Source organism: Nicotiana tabacum, chromosome 22, assembly GCF_000715075.1.
Source record: "Nicotiana tabacum cultivar K326 chromosome 22, ASM71507v2, whole genome shotgun sequence".
Lineage (NCBI taxonomy): Eukaryota > Viridiplantae > Streptophyta > Magnoliopsida > Solanales > Solanaceae > Nicotiana > Nicotiana tabacum.
The window spans coordinates 69,157,450-69,181,717 of NC_134101.1; the positions used below are offsets into that span (position 1 = coordinate 69,157,450).

Consider the following 24,268-nt stretch of genomic DNA (forward strand, 5'->3'; position numbering starts at 1 on the left):
CACGAAGGGTGATGTCGTGCCATTTTTATTGATTTAATGGTGAGATTGAGAGTAAAAGCCCGAAGGGTGATGCCGTGTATTTTTCCTTTACTGTATTCGTGTTCCTGTTGATTCATAATATGTTGGTTGTTCCAGTTATCATTCTGCTGTAGTTCTTTATCTCGTATTTCCCCCAGCATGTTTCCCTCTCCCGATATCTCATGTCTAATTCTTTATTACTGTTATTTGTATATACATTGTTAAACTGTACAGGTTGATTTGTAGGTACCTTGCCTTAGCCTCGTCACTACTTCGTCGAGGTTAGGCTCGACACTTACCAGTACATGGGGTCGATTGTACTGATACTGCACTCTATACTTTCTGTGCAGATTTTGGTACTGGCTCGGTTGATTGAGATTTTGCTATTGGACCGCTATCTGGAGACTCAAGGTAGATCTGTCGGCATTCACAAACCTTGAATCCCCGTCTATCTTTCTGTTCTACTGTTTCTTTTATTCAGACAGTTGTATTTCTTTCAGACTATTACTTGTAGAAAATTCTAGAATGCTCGTGACTTGTGACTCCAGATCCGGGTAGTAGTAACTAATGCAGTCTTTATATTATTCCACACTCATTATATTTCACCTTAGCTAATTTGATGTTATCTACTGAATGGGATAAGAATTGGTTTAATTATTCTCTAACGTTGGCTTGCCTAGCAAGTGAAATGTTAGGCGTCATCACGGTCCTGACGGTGGGAATTCCGGGTCATGACAGAGGTGTACTTTGGCGTTGTCAATGTCCGTTTGGGATTGCGAGCCTTGGAATAGGTTCGTATTGTGATTTATGACTTGTGCGCAAAGTTTGGCATCATTCCGGAATGTTTTGATATGAATCGGACGTGTTCGTCAAAGTTTAAAAGTCTGAAAGTTTAAAGAAAGATTTCGATAGTCGATTCGTAGTTTCGATCTTGTCTGGCATAATTTGATGCCTCGACTAAGTCTGTGTCATATTTTGGGATGTGTTCGTTTGTTTGGATGGGGTCCCGGGGGCCCCGGGTGCGGATAGGATTGAAAACGGATCGAGTTTGGGCTTGGGAGAAGTGTTGAGGCAGCTGGGATCTGGTGCAATCGCACCTGTGTGGAAAGGGCCGCAGGTGCGAGCCCGCAGAAGCAACGTCATGATCACAGAAGCAGCATTTGGACTGAGTTGGGATGGCTGCAAATGCGAGATTATTTCCGCACCTGCGAGCCCGCAGATGCGACGAATGTTCCGCGGAAGCGGAAGTGGCTTGCTGGGCGAAGGGCCGTAGGTGCAGAGTTTGGGCGCGTAGATGCGCATCCGCAGAAGCGAGGGCTGGGCCTTTGTTGTTGGACTGAAGGAGCGGTCAGGGCTTAGCAGAAGCGAGACCACAGGAGCGGATTTTTGTCCGCATAAGTGGACTGGGCTGGGCTTAGTGGAAACCGCACCTGCAATGGGAATTTCCGCAGGTGCGGAGCTGCAGAAACGGCTAATGGATCTCAGGTGCAAAGGTCGTTGGGCAGTGAGGTATTTTAAATACGAGACTTAGCCCATTTCTCTCACATTATTATTTGGTTGGGCGATTTTTGGAGCTCTTGGAGGGGAGATTTTCATCATCTATGGCAATGTAAGTTATTCCCACCTATTGTAAGGTAAATACATGGATTCTATAAGGATTTAAACATGAAAATTTGTAGAAATTGTGGGATTTTGATAGAAAACCTAGAATTTAGTATTTTTGGAATTTGACCACAAAATTGGACATGAAAATTGGAATAAATCATATATTTGGGTTCGTAATGTTATGGGTAAAGGTTATCTTTGAGAAATTTTGGAATCCGGGAATGTGGGCCCGTGAGTCGACTTTATTGACTTTTAGAGTGGAGTTGGATATTGTTATGAATGATTAATTATAAGTAATAGAGTATATATTTATGGATTTGTATATTTATTTGACTAGTTTTGGAGAGACGGGCATCGGTTTGAGGTGTTTGAGAGGTGTTGGAGTCAGTCATGGAATTTCGAAGCGAGGTAAGTCTCATGTCTAACTTTGTGAGGGGAAAATTACCCCTTAGGTGATAATTATCGTTATGTGCAACTAGTTGTGGGTGCTACGTACACACGAGGTGACGAGAGTCCGTACGTAGCTAAAGCATGTTTATGTCCGGGTAGACTTAGGACCTTATCATGTAATATTTGAATTGTTTGAACTCATTTTTGCTGGCCTAATTAATTGAATTTACAATTGCAATTGATTTACAAATAAATATATGTAGACTAGGCCGAGTCTTATCCTTTTGAGTTGTTGGCTAGTAATTTGAGAAACGATAAAGATTATATTCCCCTTGTGCTCATGTACTGTATTGTAACCACGTGTCTCGTAATTCGGTAACTTCTTTCCTTTCTTGTGGAGCGGGCTGAACGCCTCAGTAGTATAATAGATGCATCTATGGTTCGTGCCGCTCGATCCTCGGTAATGTACACATTATTCTGGATCGGGCCGAACGACTTCGGCAAAATCGTGTGCTATATCGCTAGTAGTCCGAATATTCACAAGATAATTTTTTCACTGATGCTCGGCATTTTATATGGTATTCCTTATGTATTTGATATTGACACTTGACCATTTTCTAAGCTGTTAAGGTAGAATACAAGATCGAGAAATTTATACTTCAAAAGAAATATTTGGAAGATTATGTAACTTATAGATTTACCTCACTATCGTTATGTACTTCATATCTGTTATGGATTATTATATTATTTTATTGGACCTCTAGTAAGTGTCGATGTCGACCCCTCGTCACTACTTTTCCGGGGTTAGGCTAGATATTTACCGGGCACGCGTTGATTTACGTACTCATGTTGCACTTCTGCACTAAATGTGTAGGATCTGATAGGTTCATTTGGCGATCATCTTGGCGAGTAGGCGCACCCGTTGAGGGAACTTTATGTGAGTTGCATTTCAGGCTACGCATCGCAGTCGACTGAGTATCCATCGTACTATGTATTTATCCTGTCTATTTATATTCTGGACAGATGTTGTATTACTATTATTGAACTCCTTAAAAAATGCTCATGCACTTGTGACACGGGGTTTTGGGGTTATACTAGTTGATGCTTACGGTTTCGTATATTATTATCGATTTCCATTTTTCTTATAAACTACAAATGTTGTACGTTTCCGTGGATTTAGAAGTGCAAATATCCTTCCTTATTAAAATCTATGTTTTCGAAAGTAATAAAATAAGTAATTAAATTAGTAAATCACTGTTGGCTTGCCTGACGGCGGCGTTAGGCGCCATCACGACCTATAGTGAATTTTGGATCGTGACATTAATCACGAGTTCAAGTCCTATATTTTCATTCTTTAAAACCATGTTAGGAGATTTCAAATGAATGTGTGATTTACTGGAGAATGGCCATGCTCTGCTAGGAGAGACTTGCATTCACAGACCAAGGGATCTATATCATATGTCCATTGTTAATGCATTGCATTACCTCTGTCGAGTCCACAGTGGCCTCTAAAGGTACTAGATTGTTTGATATTGCCATCTTTAGGCCCTACAAGAAAGCTGCTAGCTCATAATGGAGAGTATTCATGCACTTGATTTTCCCCATGATCCCTGTTACCAAATCCCACATTGCTATTTCTAATTACCCCTCATATTCCCCCTGTATTTTCTTTTTGATGGTTAGCACCATCAGTGTTTAGCTTGTAACATCCCCACCCAGGGGATGCCATTTAATTGAGATAATAGTACTATGCATGAGCTCTTTTCCTCCTATTGCTATGTGCATGAATTCTACAGCCTTGTTAATGGCTACTCTAAAGAGGACAGGATCCTTCCTATAGTTGAAATTGTTGGTGTTCCTGCTTATCCAAATCTGCCACAGGCGGAAAGGGATCATGTACCCCCATTTGAGCATGTCATTGAAGGGTTGGTGCTTTACCTTATTAAGAGTGTGCACCCAGTATGTTTGGCTAATAACAAGATTTGAGATACTGAGGTTGGGTTGGCTTTGCTAAGCTAACTTCTTCCAGCATTGGTTATCATTGTCACATCTGATGAGCTGGTGCTCAACTGTTTCTTCCTCTTTGTTACAAAAGAAGCATATAGGGTTAAGATTCATATCCCTTGAGTTGAGGTATTGGGTTGTAGGGAGCCTACCATACGTTACTAACCAAAGAAAGTACTTTATCTTGTTTGGCAACTTTTGGCCCCAAACCCAGTTGAAGTCTTTCCCAGAGTTGTGATCCTGACGGTGATTCAAACTTCTTATGAGGGTATAGACAGTTTTGGTAGTGAAGAGACCACTTCCAATTTTGTTCCAAGCCATCCTGTTCAAATTTCCAGAGTTAAAGATTTACAAAAGTGAAATTGATAGTAGTAACTACCTCCTCACGGAGGTCAAAAGAGAGATTACTGTCCCTCTGTGTAGCAAGACTCTTTTAAGTTCAAACTCTCCTCTCCGTATTGAGCGACTGTAACGCATATGCAAAAAGAAATTAAATATACATGTAAACACTAATATACATGTAAACACTAAACTAAGCTCGCTATAAAATTGTAGAAATCCATACTGGTCTATTTTGTGAACGTTTGATCAAGGACACGCGGCATCATCAGACCAAGGCAAAGCAATCAGCTCATTTGTCCCATATACAATACTCAGACAAGATCCTAGGTTACTCCATCTTCGTTCAAATTCCAGCTCGACCTGCCGGAGCTACCGGAGTAATTTTTCCGGCAACAAAACGCTACAGTTCTCTTCACTTCATTCCCTGTTTTCCGACTATTTTCTCGTGAAAAAACTAAAATTAGCTAAGAAGAAGAAAATGTCGGTGCAAGAATATCTGGATAAGCACATGCTTTCTCGGAGAATCGAAGATGCCGTTAATGCCGCCGTCAGAGCTAAGACCCTCGATCCCGTCCTCTTCATTGTAAGATCCTATTTCTTTTTAACTTCTCTTTTTGGTGCTTTGATTCAAAATTAGCAGTTTCAATAACCCTAACTGTATGCTTGATAGTCAAATCACATGCGGAAATCTGTACCGTCGGTGATAACGAAGGTGAAAGCGCGGCAAATATTGGACAGTAGAGGAATTCCGACTGTCGAAGTTGATCTCCACACGAATAAAGGCGTTTTCCGTGCTTCTGTACCTAGTGGTGCTTCTTCTGGAATGTAGGCCATTTTGATTCCTTCTTTTCTTTAAAGTGAATTTTGTCTCTCTTTTTGTTTGTGAGTAATAATTTTTCATGCCTGAACACTTTCCGCAAAATTGATTTTTTGTTGAACTCAAGTAAATTTGATTAATGGACTAGGGTTCAATCCAAATAAGTTGGAGTTTTCTATATGAACTGGTGGTGTCTGAGTCAACTTGCATGCACCTCGACTAATTCATAATACGACCTGTCTAACACAAGTTGCAAAAGTACTAATTCAGCAATATCGAGATTGAAATGAAATTCTAGTTAGATCTCGGCCGCTTAATCTTACTCACCAAGGTTGGAGCAGTTGGGTTCACACAAAGTGTTGTAGTTAATATTCGTATATGAGATCTCCACATTGTTTCTCCTATGCCTCAACCACTAGTCCTTTCCCTTGGGGACTTGACTCTATGAATCATCTATATCTGTTCTGTTATATTTAGGTCCAGTACTTCATTCCAAGGTAACTCAAGTCATCTGTGAACCAAAAATCACCAGATGGAGGGAAATGTTCTTTTCTTGATAACAATTGTTTGGTGTGTGCAAATGACCTTTTTTAATTTTTAAAAATATTTTTGATGCGTGCAAAGACCATTTTTATTTTATGAATAATTGTTTGCGGTGAAGCTCCTTTGCTCTTTCTTTTTTAACAATTTTCTGTGATTCATGCAAGAGCCTTTTATTCCCCTGTTCATCTTTGCTAGATGGTTTTTATACATGTGACAGAAATGAACAGGGCTCTAGGTACTTTCTAGTCTTAAGTCAGAATTCAGATTGTGATTCGCTGTGTATATCTCATTCTACTACCCAATAAGAGTGACCTGTTAAAAGCAAAAAAATTAGTAGAGGTTGGAAGTGCAACAGTGAAAATGCAAACTAATTTTCCAGCCTCTCTAAGTGATTTTTTTATTTTTGGAGCTAGTTGCAGACTTGTGCTTGAGCATTTACTTAGCCGTTGCAATTTATATTGGAGAATAAAGCAAATGGTGTAATGGTGGTATTTTGTTCTAAAATATCAGGTATGAGGCTATTGAACTGCGTGACGGAGAAAAAGGAACTTATCTTGGCAATGGTGTGAATAGAGCTGTCAAGAATATTAATGAGAAAATTTCAGTTGCGTTGGTTGGTATGGATCCAACTCTTCAATCTCAGATTGATCAGGTCATGATAGACTTGGACAAAACAGAAAACAAGGTACTTTTGCTTCTCTGAGTACAAATGTTCAAACGATTAGGTACTTATTTCGTTTAGCTCGCCATCTGAGTCAGAATGCCTCTGCATATTTCGATTACCTGCATAGTTTATGAATGTGGAACTTAGTACTTAAATGCTACTTTGGACTACCTGCATAGTTTATGAATGTGGAACTTAGTACTTAAACTTGCCATCTTGCAACACACTTGGAGTTCTGGACTTCATGGATTGCAGGAAAGTCTTAAACAAGAGTTGCTATCTTGAAAGATAAATTTTGTGGACCCTTGAGTTGGAGTGTTTTACCTACAGGCAATTGAAGTTTTCCCTATCTTTGAAATTCTCTTCCATTATATCCATTTGTTTGGTTCTGTCAAAGGAGTTTATTTTCTTGTAGTGTTCCATCTAAATTAGCGAACATAATATGAGCAATACAACTTTGGTATCCTTTTTCTATGGAATGTAGTTGATTAGTCTCCCTTGAGCGCGTGTATGCATATCTTTCCATCCTCTTTCTTTTAGTTTTATCGTTTTTTTGTCCGCATATGCTATGGTTAAGGAAATATCTATCACTGGCTTTAGAAAAGTAGCTCTATCATTCGACTTTAAGCATATCTTCTTTCCACCCACCATTCTTGTGATGTGTACTAGAAAGTATTTTCTTGCAATGAGGATTGTAATTGACCTGCTCTTGAGTTCCTCATTTGTTCAATGCCTGCGAATTTAATAATTTTCCATTTTTTGGACATAATAGCTTTCATGCTCACTGACCTTCTCCTTTGTCCAATGTGATAGAGTGAACTTGGAGCAAATGCTATTTTAGCTGTCTCAATAGCTGCTTGCAAAGCTGGAGCTGCTGAAAAAGAGGCAAGCATACTTCCTCAGTTTTATACCTAAACCCATAATCTTCACCGGACTAGGTAGCTTATCTCTCGATGAACTTCAGGTTCCACTTTACAAACACATTGCTGATCTTTCTGGTCAAACAAGCGTGCTTCTTCCTATTCCAGTCTTTACTCTCGTAACTGGAGGAAAACATGCTGGAAATAATTTGGCTATTCAGGTGAACCTGCAGTCTTTACTTGTATATTTTAAGACCTGCACAATGCTTGCTCACAAGTTCTTCATAGTGGTGGTGACTCATTATTTGTGAAGTAGTGCCTACTTCCTAGAAGAAGAAGCTGGTGACGTGCTATTTGTTCATCAAGTTTCGTTGAAAAAATTATAAATTGGGGTTTGGGTTAATGTCATTGACATGCTCTCTTTTTCTTTGATTCTCTCACCAGCCCACCAAGGATTTTCTTTTTGTTTTTCTTGGTTTTGCACTTGCATCAATTTTTTGACATGTAGAAGTTTTGTGACATTTGCAGAAGAGAGTTAAGGATATATAAATTACTTTTGTTGTCTGATTTAAAGAATAACTTTAGTCACTTCCAATGACCAAAAGTAACTTTAGATGAAGAGACCTATTTTCACTTGGAATGGTGGATCCAAATCTATTACCTAATGCGTTTCCCACTTTTGCTTTTGTGCTCTTCAGAGATGTTTCTTTGAGCTACTTTTGCCACTATGTTCCATCACTTTCTTCAACATTTTGATCATCTTGATATGACACCACTATTTTGAGCTCATAATGTTTTTGTGCTAAATTGTAAATCATATCTGAAAAGTGATATTAAACTTCCGCAGGAGATAATGATTCTGCCAGTGGGATCAAAGACATTTGAGGAGGCTTTACAAATTGGTTCTGAGACCTATCATCATTTGAAGGTGAATTCATTCAACTAGAATATTTTCTAACTCTATTATCGGATAGTCTCTATCTGCCACGTGAAGGAAGTTTGAACTGCTCTAACTGTTTATACAAACAACATATGTCTTATTAATCTTATGTCTTCTTACCCTTACCCCAGAATCCTTGAGTGTTTTCTCTTGTTCCTTTCTTAAGTGTTATTAATGGCTTAATACACTGTTCAAGTCAAGCTTACTTCTGATTCATATGAAAGAGAAAACATCCTTTGTTTGTTATGGATACACACTATTTTGCTGGAACAGCTGCTATCATCCATGAAGTTTTCTATTAATCCTGGAATAATGTGCAACAATTTGTGCATAATTTATATTAGCCCGAAGTATAATTTGCAGCCTGTACATGTTGCCATATTAGAAAACCTCCTTTGATATCCACATGTGATAGTGATACTACTTCGAAAAATGTAGAGTTGGTGCTGTACTGGTGTAGTGGTCCAATTTTTCTCATCGCCAATTAATACTCAGTTACAATGTCAATTTTTGTTGTAAAAGCATATTAACTAAATGCTATTTCTTAATACTAGTTTAAGTTTAAAGGTTTGGTATTAATAATCTTTGCTTACAATTGGAAAGAAACTTGAGATGCTTTCAAGGAGAGTCCACTTCCAATCCTAGACTCAAAGCAAATTGTCTTTTGAATCTTTTTTGCTGGAGCAAATAGAATGCTGTAAATGATGTAAATTTGTTACTTGACTTCATAAGCTCCTTAAAGTATGTCTTGGAGTTAATCCAGTTTTTTACTGTTTATTGTATCATGTTGTTGTGATAATCAATAGACTGCTTTACTTTATATATAAAAGGTCTTGCTTACAATTAAAAGGGCAGGTAGTGATTACAGAGAAATATGGTGCCCATGGATGTAATGTTGGTGAAGACGGTGGTTTTGCTCCCGACATCTCAAGGCAAGTTTTGATGTCTTTGTTTTATGCTTCTCAATGAAATTGTTGACCCTGGATACTGCATTTGCAGCTTAAGAGATGGCTTGGACCTTGTTCAGGAGGCTATCGGGAGAACAGGGTACAAGGAGAAAATAAAGATAGCTATTGGTGTTGCTGCGACTGAGTTTTGCATAGGTGATATATTCCCTTTAGTTCAAAATCTTGCTGATTGTAGATACGTAGAATCATGTGATACTCCGTCATGGCTAGCTAGGAAAGTCTTCAGTTGAGTTGCAGTAATCTTTGCTCTCATGCATGTAATATTAATCAGGATTGAGTGGGAGGACAATAGCTTTGGGGGGGGGGGGGGGGGGGGGGTAAATCATTATCAAAAACAAACAAAAAAATACTCAATCTGCATTTTGTCTTTAGCTTTTGGCGTGTAGTAGGCTAGGTTGAAATGGTGTAATGATATGTCTCTTTGATTGTATAATCTACTTATATTCTTATTGCTGACTAACTGACTTGTGTTATTCAAATGTAGGTACGAAATATGATTTAGATTTTATGACTCCAAATAAATCTGGACAAAATTTTAAATCAGGACAGGATATGATTGATATTTACAAAGAACTCTGCGCAGGTATTTTGTTATGTATTGATTCTGTGATGTGAGTTTTCTGTTATTCGACGATGTTACATTCTCACCAAATCCTTTTTTTTTCTCTCCCTATAGACTACCCCGTTGTCTCAATTGAAGATCCATTTGACAAGGAGGACTGGGAGCATGTCAAGTACTTTTCGAGTCTTGGAGTGTGCCAGGTTCGTCTGGGTTCTCCCTGGTGATTTTATCATCTGATTGCAATATCTGCCATGATGCACTTCTGCCCACTGACATGAATTGCATGCTGCAGGTGGTTGGAGACCACTTACTAATGTCAAATCCTAAAATAAAAACAGAGTTCTAATGAAAAAGAAGTTAGACAATGATGTTGAGTTGAAATACACTGTGAGGGATTGAAATGCTGAGCCGAAGCAATATAGACTATTTTTGGGCAAATTGTGTTAATTTATGTTCTGGTTCAAATTGTGACTGATCAAGGGCAAGGAATATTCATGTCTCTATGGCACGAGTGTGATTTGCAAGAAAAAGGAGTACTATGAAAGTTTTACTGAATTTTGGGTTGGTTGATCAATAATTGTTGTAGCAAACAGTGTTAATTTGACGCACAAAAGGAAAAACATCCTCTATAGAAGAGCTCTGTTGAGATTTATCTTTGCGAAGGATAACCCATATTGCATAGATTGTTGGTTGAAGGTTTTGGAAATTAAATCTTTATTTTGTGAAGGGACACTGGCTTGTGATAATTATCTAAAGCAGTTTGATTTATTAAAACAGGAAAAAACATAGATCTTTGCAAAAGTATAGCTTTCTAACCAATCCAATCATATCGCCAATGTGTAATATGATCATTCAGGATTTGTGTGGTTTCACCTTATTCTGGTTTTCCTTTGGTAATTTTGCGCTTCCCTTTCTTGGATTGAACTAGACTCTCCACATTCTACATATTTGCAGTGCTAGGAATTCACAAGAATCTTCTCCAATAGTGTAACATTTTAATTATTTAGCGTATGATATGATCTGGACATAGATTAGCTCTTGAATTTTAAATTTTGATGTCCGAATGACCTTATACTTGGTTTAGTAATCAAACATTAGAATACGTTCTTTTTTATTTTAAAATTATTTCAAAAACTTAACTCATCTTCGTGTGAAGGACGATGAAGAGGCTATGATCTAGAAAGTTAGACAAGCAATGTGATGTACATCAAAGCACACCTGAGGGGGTAGTTGCTTCCATTTGAAGTCAGGATTACTCTGTTTATTGATCATCGAAGACTGGATCAGATTGTCAACTGAACACCCACCCACCCATCCAAAAAAAAAGACTCAATAAACCGTGTAATCCTGACCCCTATCCAATACCCATACTGGAGTCGTTGCACATAGCAACCACTATATCTTCAATGTTTACTGCTTTTCTCTAATGGAGTGAACAACTCCCTGGCCTTTGGTTCATCTTGGTGACCAAGAATTCTCTGAAGGCTTTACCTGCCATTTGAGATCGCTCTACAGTTTAGTATTTGTTGCAACTCTGGAGGAGTACTTGTTCATCCACAACTGTTAAGATGTTTTTTTGATTGTTTCGACAACTGTCAAGAAATTGCCCATCCATCTGATGCCAAAAATGAGACACCAATATTTGCACTATTTTACTTCTGAGTCACTGCCCTGTTATTAGTGATTTGAGATCTTAGTAAAATATGTCATTTTGATTACTTCGGATACTTTCTTGATTATTAGGTCCTTCAGATTTTCTTTGTCAAGTCTCCTTGATAGTATCATAAATCCTTAAATACATAGGATAAGACTCCATATTGTTTGGAAATATCAGTAGCATATGTTGCTGATGTAAAATACTTTCTGATGGCATGGATTGGCTGGGATACAGGTTAATCAGATTGGTACGGTGACCGAAGCGATTGAAGTGGTCAAGATGGCTAAGGATGCCCAATGGGGGGTTGTGATATCTCAAAGAAGTGGTGAAACTGAAGACAGTTTTATAGCTGATTTATCTGTTGGCTTAGCTACTGGTCAAATTAAAGCAGGTGCTCCTTGCCGAGGAGAACGACTAGCAAAGTACAACCAGGTCTGGTTGCTAGCCTATGATTTTTTATAATGTATTTGCCATGTTTAGCTGAAATTGTGGACTGCTTTCAATTTTTAGAACTGTAGTGGTTTTCCTTTTTCCTTTTCTTTTTTTCCTGGCGGGAGTGGTGGGTTTGAAAAAGTAATTCCTCTGTTTACAACCTCCTCAATGAAAGAATTTTTACTTTTTTAGTGGCGCACCATCTGTTGTGCCATGCACTTATTGTGGTTTGACACTTAAGGACACATTACAAAACACTTATTTCCCTTGAGCATGACTTTTTCACATCCTTTTTTTCTGTCCTTTTTCTACCAAGTATGACGTTTGTTTATCTTGCAGTTGCTTAGAATTGAACAAGAGCTTGGCGATCAAGCATTTTATATTGGTGAAAAGTGGAGGACCTGATCATTCTTCGTTTCTATTTTTGGACATTCTTCCCATTCTATCTTAGTTGCAGCGCTACAGACTATAGAGTCTTTTAGTTTACAGCTAAACGGCTACAGTTTTGAACATTCTCCTTGAGCAGTGCTATAGCTTTGCGGCTAATGGTTACAGACTGCGGGATGAGATTGTTTTTTCTAATGTAGTGTTAAAATCTGAATTTTCCTGTTTGTAGAGGCATTTGTAAAAATTTTGAGTCAAAGTGCAATCAGAAAAAATCTCACGTTTTTGCAACTGAACCATGGTTTTCATCTTACGGGCATAAAGGACAATTTGGCTTAGGTACTGAGTGCAACAATGAAATAGATAACATTTATTATCTTGTTGATATTTCTGTATTGGCTGTTCCTGCTTCCAGTTTTTCCTGCATATCTCAACTAAAATGCTTGCAAATCTATTAATCGCCAATTTCATATCTGCAAGTAGGTTGTTGCTCATACTCATTTTACTGTTAAGTAGAAACTTTAGCATCTCTGCTTTTCCTAGCACCGCTAATAACTGTAACAAACTAGTGCATCATTTCCAAGAAAAATGTAAGTAAAATTAAAAAATATTGGTTATAATTATAACCAATATTTACAACCACGATTAATCTTTATCGTGGATAAGCAAATAGGAATTCGTAGGTGCCTCCCCTTGACGTCCATTGCTTACAAGCTACAACTAGCCAAGGATAAATTCATAAATCAAAATTTTCACAGCAGTTAAGCATTTCAGATTCTTAAAATCATGTCAAAGATTTTTAATGCCAGAACCAAAATCCCTTTTCAATGTATTTAATGCAGAGCATCAAATAAACCAAGAAACTCTGTAAATTCAATGGGAGTAGGTTTACAACATTCTAGCATCGCATGCAGGCAAGAGAATAGAAAAGAGTTAAAAAGAGGGAAACACATGATTCCATTAATTAAACACAAACCTAAAAAATTATCTAGCAAGTCTAAACTACATCTTGCTTGCTCTCTTGCTTGCCTGAAAACCTCAAATGAGCTTCATCACAGAAAATTTAACCCCCAAACCAAAGCTCAAAAGAACGCAGAAACATAAAATTAAGGTTTGGTTTCCTCTTCATCCTCTTCAATCTTAGGCGCCAGGTAAAACCTTATATAGCCCATCTCAGCAATCTTGTATTCAACCACAACAGGTAGCTCTGAAGACAAGCTGATGGTCACAGTATTGGATAGTGGAGTTGCTTTTGTAAAGGAGTTCAAGTATCTCAGGGCAAAAGTCAAAGACACTGGCTCATTCATCTCTATTACTGTGGCTTCTTCAGGCTGCCAATTTGAAACAAACAAGTCAAACATCAGCTTATATGACAAGAAATAATCAACCAGACAGAAACACTATAAGCAAAATATCTACCTTGTCAACAGTTGTATTCTGCCTGCAAACGATATTTGCAGTACCAATGTCACCTCTGGTTGAGAATTTTACACCTTCCTTTGTCACCGAAATTACAACTGCCAATTGAAACAAAAGTTAATCTTCAAACACCATTAGTTAGTTCACTAAAGTTGCAGTTAACATGAGAGATGAATTGCACCTGTATCACCAATACTGCTAAGGTCTTTGCAAATTCTAGAAAACTCTGCAGAAGGCATTCTAACAATAGCATGGTACTCTGCTTCTGGAATCCCAAGATGCTCACTGTCAATGTCCATCAGCTTCATCTCAAAATCAGCAATCTTGTCTTGGGCTATGATCCATTACAGTAATCTTAATAAGTTACACCCAGCCATAACAACGGAAGAATAAGAGACTAAATCCAAATTTAGAATCAAATCACAATTTCTAAAACAATATATTCAACTTAATACATGCTACACCACAAGCTATGATGAATATACCCAATGCCAATTTCTTGGATCAAATGTCAATTATATCAATTCCGAGCTAAATCAAACTAGTTTAAGTCATTTTTATTTTATATTTTTGAGAAACAGTAAGGTAGTTACTTTTAAAAAATTTAATTTAGATATTCAAACACTATAGCAAAAGTACTATTAGCTGCAATTTCATCTCTTGGAGCAAATGTCAATTATACCAATTATGAGCTAAATAAACTAGTTTCTTTCATTCTAATTTTTTTTAGAATCAGTAAGATAATAATTTTAAAATTTATAACTTAGATATTCAAAGACTACGCCAAAAGTACTATTAGCTGCAATTTTTCACACATCAAAATAACCAAAGGGTACATAACAAAGTTTTAAATAAAGTAATCATAAGCAAAAAAAAATGTCAAATATTTTGGGGAAGGGGAAGTAACAATTTGCAACTTTACATAACAAATTTTACAATATTACAAGATCTTATTTATCTGTTACCCGACCTAGGAAAAAACTAGGCTTCAGAAAAAATAAGTTTTGGAACTTACTGGGGCTTTCAAACATGAAAGTGACGGTGTCACTGCCATCGTCAGCCTTGAGAGTAATGATGTCATCATTCCCGGCACATTTGAGCATTTTAGCCATGTTAGCAAGGTTCATCCCCATTGAAATATTACGGTCACAGCGATAGTGCTCAAAACCCTCAGATCGGAGCAGCAGCGCCACCAGCGCCACGTGGCTGGAGTCCATGGCCTGCAGAGAGAATCCGGTGGCAGAGCAATCGAAGTTCGCATCGTTCACCAGATCCTTAATTGATTCTAGAACCTTCTTCAGCAGACTTCCCTGAACAAGCCGTAATTCCAACATTTTCGATGAAAAAGGGGTTTTGAGAAGATCTGGGGAAATTAGGGTTAGGGTTCTGAAATGGGGAGGAGGGAAAGGACGAAGTGTTTGAGAGAGAAATAGAGCGAAAATGAGAGGGAAATAGGGGTTAGGGTTTATATAGCTGCTGAATTAGGAGGTGTGCTCAAGAATTCAGTGCTCGCTATTGGCGGGAACGGAATGAACTGCCGAGTGAAAAAAATATTTTTCCCGCCTTTATGTTGGGCCACTTTAGCCCATATATCATTGGGTCTGCTGGGGGAAAGGCCGACGAAGTACTATGGCCTCTTGGCTGAGTTTTTTACGGTAAAAATAGCACGGGCTAGCCAGTTTTTTGACTGGTAATTTAAAAATAGTCAGCGTTTTTAAAGTCATTAAAAAATAGTCACTATTTTGCTGCAACACAGACCGATCTAGCATAATATACTAGAGATTGGTGCACTTATGTATGAACTTTCAGCATATTATGCTGGAGCAGTATATTATACTGAAACTCCAGTATAATATGCTAGAGTTCCAGTATATTATGCTAGAATATTTTTCAAATTTTGAACAGTATTTTCGTTCAGATTTATCTTTACATGAAAAGTGATTAAATTTCGATTACTTTTGAAACTGTGGCTATTTTTCAATTACCACTTGTAAATCTGGTTATTTTTGAATTTCTCCCTTTTTTTACAGGGATTGTTACACAAATACTAGGTTATATTTAATATTTATTTTTTTAACTGATAAATTTAGCTTATACATTGATCATACGCAGTTATACATAGAGGTGTCAATGAATATTTAAACACCGGCAAAATCGACCGAACCGTACCGTACCGAATCGATTTTTAGGTTTCTTTTAATAAAATCGTAGGTTTTTATATAAATCTATAACTGTACCGATAATTAGGGTAGATTTTTTATTTTATATAAATAAATCAAAAAAAATACCGAACCGTACCGAATAAATTTACATGTGAAAAATATATTTATATATTAAGTTTAATAATAATAATGTATTAAAATTTTCTTGGGCCTTAGAATTGTGAAAACGATTACAAGCCAACAAGTAATTAAATTCAAAATCCTGATTCCCAAACCTATAATGCTACTCCTATTGAAACTAAATTATTTCCATCGTATTCACCAGCAAGACACAAGGTATTATAATGATTAGCAACAAACTACAATGTATTGAATAGGTTTCCTTTCGTATAATTTGGATTTATCTTTTCACTCGTGTGATTTATATTTTCTTTGTCTTTGTTTAGTTTCTTTTACGCTGTTGTAGAATAGTTGATGGATATGTACTCTCGCAATCTTTCATATTTTCTTAATTCATCACCCTTTAAATAGTAAAAATGTCGAAAGAGTTTGTTAAGTCCTATAAAAATACGTATGTTATTGCATTCTACTTGTACTAGTACTTTTACATGATTTTTTAAAAAAATATCAAAAATTAACTGAACCGTACCGATACCGAAGAGAAACCGATATGATTGGACGGTTTTAAAAGCCTAATTTTGGTTATACATAATAGAATAATCAAAATATTGGTATGGTACAAATTTTAGAAAATAACCGTCCGAACCGAACCATTGACACCCCTAGGTAGGATATATATTATATATACATCGGCTATTTTAAAATTAAGAGATTAAGTGGGCAGTTATTTGAGTTAATTCTTATTTTTTTTACACGCTTGATCCTTTTTTAGCAATTACTTAAAAAGATAGAATTACTTCTTGGTTATTACATAAAAATATATTTTTTTACATCAGCATATTAAAAAATTGTGTTTAGTATTTAATGAGTTAATTAGAATGCAATAGTCACGGGATCTACTTTTATTCTTTTTGATATATTGACTCTCGCTTTCTCTTTCTTTCTCTCTTCGTATTTTCAGTCCAAAGTTCAGTTGTTGATGGAGCATTCAAATACTCCGAATATTTCTTCTTCTTCTCCTTTTATCTTTCAGAAACTCATGTCTGCAATAATTTTGACATGGATTTACGAATATTACTACTAATCTTCTTTATGGATGCGATAATATTGATATGGAATCGTGCCGAAATATCATACAAATTTCACATAGGGCTCACTCTTAAATCTCACGTTACTTTCATATAAATCTCCCGTTACTTCATCATTTTCTATAAATACATTTGTGGGTTCTTTGAGCTTTAAAATAATAAAATCCTAGAAGTTGTATATTTACTTGAATTTTATATCAGTTTGTGAGTAATGTAAAAGCTATCAAGGATACTTATTATGATTCTCCTTCATAAAGTGGTGAAAATATTTTACCACTTTCTTGTTCCAATTTTGAGTTGTTGCATGAAAACCCTGGAAGGTCTTCAACCTAGAAGCCTTTGCGAATGAAGAGTTCGATTGAGGAGATTACAGAGCAAAAGGGGGAGGGTCTCACAATTGTTTTGAAATAAACTCCACATTCTACTCCCAAAAATTATAATCAATTTACAAGATCAAACGTGGATGAATCGGGCAAAAAGAAGCATAAAGGACAAGAAAGTTAGATGATAAGAAACGGGCAAAAGCTATTGAAGATGAGTTTGAGGATATACAATCCGAGTATGTTAAACACAACAACAATAACAAAAAATGATGGGGCTAGCGTGCAGACAACAAATTTGAAGGTATTGTATGTTTGTATTTAAGATTGATCCAATAGCAGTTATACTTGAAATATTTATAGGTTGTAGTTGTATTTTTAATTTATCAGTATAATATATAAATCTGAAAAATAATAATTCTATCAACAATTGTGTGCATTCTTATCAGTTGGAATATATTTTTACATAAGTTTGAGATTTCTATTTCAAACTAGAAGATCATTCTAAATTAAAGATTGATGCCAATAATAATATTAGTATGATTGAAAAATTGAGGAAGCATTTCACTCCAAGACAATTTACAATATCAAGTGAAAAATATTTTGGATATTTTATTGATTTGCCGATGGTAGCTATGCAACCCCATTTGATACACTCTTTATTATTGAGGGAGGTTGTTCACGACAATAAAAATGAATCCAGGCTATTATTAAATGGTTGTAAAATATATTTTTGTATCAGTGAGTTTGCACTCATTACAGGTCTGAAATACTGGTGTAGTGCATAAACACTATGATGCCAATCAAAATTACAGTTTAATTGACTGGTATTTTGGAGGAATTAAGAAGCTTAATAGCCAAGCTATATTAGACTGTTTTGAAGGGAAGAGATGGCTATCAGAACAAAATGCAGTAAAAATTATTGTGATGTACTTCATCATCATCTTGTTGCTTTCATCACTTCCTGCTAGTCCCGTCTCAGTTGGTCACTTTGAGTTAGTTGAATCGAGTGACAACAAAAACAACATACCCAGTATTCTATACTGTGGGGTATGGGGAGGGTAGTGTGTACGCAGACCTTATCCCTACCTTGTGAGGATAGAAAGAGATGTTTCCAATAGACCCTCGGCTCAGGAAAGCATAAGCACCACATTAATAAAAATATAGGCAAGAAGGGACATTATCAAAAAGCCATATAAAAGCAGAATGAAAATAACAAAATCGTAAGATATCCAACAATGAAAGAAAACAACGGTTAGTCATAAAAATCTACTACAAACAGAATGCGAGAATGCATGCTAATACTAGCGGTATAAATAATCTAGACCACCTACCATACTACCCTAATCCTCGACCTCCACACATTCCTATCAAGGGTCATGTCCTCGGTCAGCTGAAGCTGCGTCATGTCTTGCATAATCACCTCTCCACACTTCTTCTTCGGCCTACCTCTACCTCTCCGTAGGCCCTCCAATGTCAACCTTTCACACCTCCTCACAGGGGCGTCTGTGCTCCTCATCCTCACATGTCCAAAGCACCTGAGTCTCGCTTCTCGCATCTTGTCCTGAATAGGGGCCACACCTACCTTGTTGCGAATAAAGTCATTCATAATCCTATCTAACCTGGTGTGCCCGCACATCCATCTCAACATCCTCATCTCTGCTACCTTCATCTTTTGTACATGAGCGATCTTGACTAGCCAACACTCAGCCCCATACAACATAGTCGGTCTGACCACTACTCTGTATAACTTACCTTTAAGTTTCGGTGGCATCTTCTTGTCACACAAAATACCAGAGTCTTCATTTTATCCATCTCGCCCCAATACGATGTGTGACATCTTCATCAATCTCCTCACCCCCTGTATAATAGACCCAAGGTACTTAAAACTTTCTCTCATAGGGATGACCTGTGAGTCCAGCCTCACCTCCCCTTCCCCTCCTTGAGTCTCACTACTGAACTTACACTCCAAGTATTCTGTTTTGGTCCTGCTCAACTTGAAACCTTTAGACTCCAGGGTCTGCATCCATACCTCTAACATTGCGTTCATACCGCCTCACGTCTCGTCAATCAATACAATATTATCTACAAATAGCATGCACCACGACACCTCCCCTTAGATGCGGCGCGTCAGTACGTCCATCGCCAAGGCAAATAAAAGAGGACTGAGTGCCGGCCCCTGATGCAACCCCATCATGACCAAAAAATGGTCCTAGTCCCCTCCCACCGTCCTCACTTGGGTCTTTTCTCCATTATACATATCCTTAATCACCATAACGTAGGCAACATGTACACCTCTAGCCTCCAAACATCTCCACAAAACCTCCCTTGGGACTTTATCGTACACCTTTTCTAAGTCGAACACCATATGCAAGTCCTTCTTCCTCTCCCTATACTGCTCCATCAATCTCCTAACAAGGTGAATGACTTCTGTAGTCGAACGCCCCGACATAAACCCGAACTGGTTCTCGGAAATAGATACACTCCTCACCCTTAGTTCTACCACCCTTCTCCCAGACTTTCATAGTATGGCTAAACATCTTGATACCCCGATAGTTTGGGTATCACCCTTGTTCTTGTATACATGAACCATTGTGCTCCACTTCTACTCTTCGGTCATCTTCTTCGTTCTAAAAATGACATTAAATAACCTAGTGAGACACTCTGAGCATGCCTTGCCCACACTCTTCCAAAATTTCACTGGAATTTCATCTAGCCTGGTCGCTTTGCCTCTGCTCATCTTGCTCATAGCCCCATCAACCTCCTCAACTCTAATCCGCCTACAATATTCAAAGTCACAATGACTCCCGGAGAGTTCCAAATCACCCATTACAATGCTTTTATCCCCGTCCTCGTTCAAGAGACTATGTAAGTAGGTCTGCCATCTCCGACGGATAAGCCCCTCATCCAGCAAAGCTCTACCTTCTTCGTCCTTGATGCACTTCACTGGGTCCAAGTCACGAGCATTCCTTTCTCGCACTTTGGCTAATCTGAACAACCTTTTATCCCCACCTCAGCCCTCCAGTTCCTCATACAAATGACCAAAAGCTATAGTCTTGGCCGCCATAACCGCTAACTTCGCCTCCTTCTTAGCCAACTTATACTGCTCCCTATTCACCCTCTTCTCCTTCTTGTCTACACTTTCCACTAGCTTCAGATACGCCGTTTTTCTAGTTTCCACTTTTCCTTGCACCACTTCATTCCACCACCAGTCTCTCTTATGACCACTAGAGTAACCCTTCAGATCCCTAATACCTCTCTAGCGGCTTCCCTAATGCATTGTGCATTCGTGGTCCACATAGCGCTTGCGTCCCCACTACTCCTCAAATCCCCCATAGTCAGCAGCTTGACCCCCAACTCCTACGTTTTCGCTTCCATCAAGACTCCCCACTTGATCCTATGTTGGCTATACACTACCATCTTCCTCCTCTTCCTTGTGATCTCAAGGTCCATGACCAGGAGTCTATGAAGGGTTGAGGGGTTCTCACTCGGGATGACCTTGAAATCTGTGCATAGACCTCTATCAGACTTCCTGCAGTGATAACAACAAGGTCGGGAATCCAAACTAGAGTAAGAATTTGAGAAGTAAATGCGGAAGCAATAACAATAAGGAATTGAACAACTAGAATTAAAGTGCAGAAAATAAAAGATATGGGAAAATTCAAGGAAAGAATTCCAAGACCTTCCAAGAATGCAAGTTCTATAGCCTTGACAAGATCCAAGCAACAACGTTTTTATTTATTGACGAAATCAAACGCCTTTACTTAAAAGCATATCAAAATAATAGATTCAGATCTTGACCCCTTTACGAGTAACTTGAGACAACAATTAATAACTCATATTAATAGCCTTCTAATAATACCACAAAGTAATAAATGATATCACAATAAAAAAGTTATCTTACTACCTTGAACTAAGAACAAGTAAAAGTTGAAAGATAAATCTCAAAGCATAAGTAACCAAGGTTCAAAAGAACTCTCAAAGTATAATATTCTTAATCAATAATGAATTCCTCAATGAATGAGAAGAACTCCTTATTTATAGGAGTAAAATTCCTTAAAATTAGGTAGGGTGGCTGCTAAGGGATACAAAAAGTCATTAAAATTAGGTAGGGTGGTTGCTAAGAAATAAGAAACGTCATTAAAATTAGGTAGGGGAGGCCAAATCCCTTTGGGGCAGATTTGGGCCTTAAAACTACTAGTTTGGGTCATTGGTTTGGACTCCAATTGGGCTCCTTTTCAAACACCCCCTTTTGGACCTCTTTTAAGCTCATTTTGAGCTCTTCTAGGTGCCCTTTTGCTGGATTTCAAGGGCCGAGTTTGGGACCTAATCTTCCTCCTATTGGACTTCAATTTGGGCCACCAAATAATTGTAAAACTTGTACAATTCATCTCCTTTGGGCTTGATCTCGTCCTCTACAATTAAAAACTTCTTTATTTGCCATTGTAGTCCAGCAACCTTAGTTTGCAACTCTTTAGCTTGAGATCTTGTAAATGGCCTTCTTGGATCTTCCAAAACTCTATCCTTGTCCTTGATGCTTTCATTCCCCTTTTCTTGAAAAGAATTCGTCCCCGAATTCGGTCCTACATCAAACGAAGACAAGTGAGCAACATTGAATGTAACACTTACTAGAAACTCACCGGGAAGGTCCAGCTTGTAAGCATTGTCTCCAATCCTTTCAAGGACTTGAAATGGGCTATCTCCTCTAGGATGCAACTTTGACTTCCTTTTGTAAGGAAGTCTCTCTTTTCTAAAGTGAACCCAAACTAAATCTCCAGGTTTAAAAACAACTTGTTTTCGACCCTTATTCTTCCTCAAGGAAGTTTGCTCATTTTTCTTCTCAATTACAAGCCTTGTTTGCTCATGAATTTTTTCCACCATCTCAGCCTTTGTCCAACCATAAAGATTAGCAATATCATTAGTAGGTAATGGTAATAAATCAATGGGAATAAAGGGATTAAAATCATAAACAACCTCAAAAGGGTACATACCTGTAGAAGAATGGATTGTTCAATTGTAAGCAAATTCAATCATAGGTAAGTGGTCATCCCAAGAAGTTAATTTATCTTTCAAAACAGCCCTCAACATGTTTCCCAAGGTTCTATTAACTACTTTAGTTTGTCTATTAGTTTGTAGGTGACAAGAAGAAGAAAACAACAATTTAGTGCCTAACTTCCCCCAAAATACACACCAAACGTGGCTCAAAAACTTAGTATCCCTATCACTAACAATAGTTCTAGGTATACTGTGCAATTTAACAACTTCTTTTACAAAAAGATCAGCAACATGTGAAGCATCATTAGTCTTTAAACAAGGAATAAAAAGAGCCATTTTGGAGAACCTATCTACTACAACAAATATACTATCTTTGCCATACCTTGTTCTAGGCAAACCTAATACAAAATCCATAGAAATATCAATCCAAGGTGAAGTAGGAACAAGTAATGGCGTGTAAAGACCATGTGGTAATACTTTAGATTTAGCTTGTTTACGTTCCAAATACTATGCACACATTCTTTCAACATCTTTTCTCATTCCATGCCAAAAGAAATTTTCAGCAAGTATGTCTAGTGTCTTTGGGACTCCAAAGTTGTAACGATCTGCCGGGTCTTTTTACTTTCTAGAATCTCATTCCCCTAAATAAGACTCCTCGTATGTGCTTTTGCTGTTTTATGACTTGCGAGGAAGGTTAGTTCGGGATTTGGAAGGGTTCAGGTTAAAATCATAACACTTAGTTCCTTAAGGTTAGCAAAAAGGGCTAAGTTTGACTTTGATCAATATTTTGAGTAAACGACTTCGGATTTTACGATTTCAATAGGTTCGTATGGTAATTTCGGACTTGGGAGTATGTTCGGATCGGGTTTTGGATGACCCGGGAGCGTTTCAGCACTTAATATTGATAGTTTGCACCTTGGAGGTTTTAAAGTTTGTTAAATGTAGTTTGAAGTAGAATTTGGTGTTATCGATGTCCAATCGAGATTCTGAGATTGGGAATAGTTTCGTATGGTGATTTAAGACTTGCACGCAAAATTTGGTGTCATTACGAATAGTTTAAGTATGTTTCGACGCGTTCAGAGTAAGTTGTAAGAACTTGAAGTTCATAAGTTGGTTCAATTTACACCTAGTATGGAATATATTCTCCCTTTGTTCTTCACTATTGCTTCCCAAATTGATAGTCATAATCCTCCTAACTACCCCAATCATGCCATCATTAGGTAGTTCTATATCATCTTCATTACTCACATCTCCTTCTTCTTCTCCCTCACTCTTTTCACTCTCATATCCTCCATCTTCTCTAAGAATGATATTTCTTATACTTGAACATTTATGCATCATATGTCCCCTTCCTTTGCATTTATGACATTGAATAGAATTAGAAGGTGTAAAAGGTTTAGGGTTAAAGGTTTTACCTTCCTCTTTGTTCTCAAATTTACCTTTATCCTTGTCTTCTTGAGGTCTAGAAGAACTCTTCATCTCTTGATTCGGCCATGGCTTCTTGGAGATGGTGTTTGACCGACCTTTCCACGAGCTAGTTTGCTTTCTTTTATTTTGATTCTCTACCTTTACAGATAAATCAACTAACTCATCTATTGTTACATATTATTGTAATTCTACTACATCATCTATTTTCTTATTTAAACCATTTAAAAACCTAGCCATTGTAGCCTCTTCTTCCTCCATACAATTAGCTTGGATCATAGCCATATCCATAGCCTTAAAATACTTATCCACAGACATGGACCCTTGCTTCAATATTTAAAGACGTTGTTGTAGCTCTCTTTGAAAGTGCGAGGGTATGAATCTCTTTCTCATCACCCTCTTCATCTCAGCCCAAGTAGCAATTGGTGCTTGTCCTTCTTGCAATCTGTCCCTAGTAAGCATTTTTCACCAAATAGAAGCATAGTCAAAAAACTCAACAATAGCAAGTTTAACCTTCTTACCCTTAGAGTAGTTATGATAATCAAAGATGGCT

General features: G+C 37.5%; 2 protein-coding genes across 2 annotated transcripts; one reads left to right on the forward strand and one right to left on the reverse strand.

Annotated features, from left to right (window-relative positions):
• The first annotated feature begins 4,491 nt into the window (after positions 1–4,491).
• LOC107779604 (cytosolic enolase 3) lies at positions 4,492–12,482 on the forward strand. The gene is made up of 14 exons (XM_075242926.1): positions 4,492–4,942; positions 5,030–5,184; positions 6,230–6,404; positions 7,197–7,268; positions 7,348–7,464; positions 8,091–8,171; positions 9,039–9,115; positions 9,183–9,286; positions 9,636–9,734; positions 9,828–9,913; positions 10,006–10,052; positions 10,570–10,606; positions 11,605–11,802; positions 12,142–12,482. The coding sequence occupies exons 1-14, from the start codon at positions 4,838–4,840 to the stop codon at positions 12,205–12,207; spliced, it is 1,419 nt and encodes a 472-aa protein (XP_075099027.1). The 5' UTR covers positions 4,492–4,837; the 3' UTR covers positions 12,208–12,482.
• A 508-nt stretch (positions 12,483–12,990) lies between these two features.
• On the reverse strand, positions 12,991–15,019 carry LOC107779602 (proliferating cell nuclear antigen). The gene is made up of 4 exons (NM_001325284.1): positions 14,621–15,019; positions 13,787–13,939; positions 13,606–13,703; positions 12,991–13,517 (listed from the first exon to the last, which is right to left on the reverse strand). Exons 1-4 carry the CDS (start codon positions 14,937–14,939, stop codon positions 13,293–13,295), a joined length of 795 nt encoding a protein of 264 aa, NP_001312213.1. The 5' UTR covers positions 14,940–15,019; the 3' UTR covers positions 12,991–13,292.
• Positions 15,020–24,268: the final 9,249 nt, after the last annotated feature.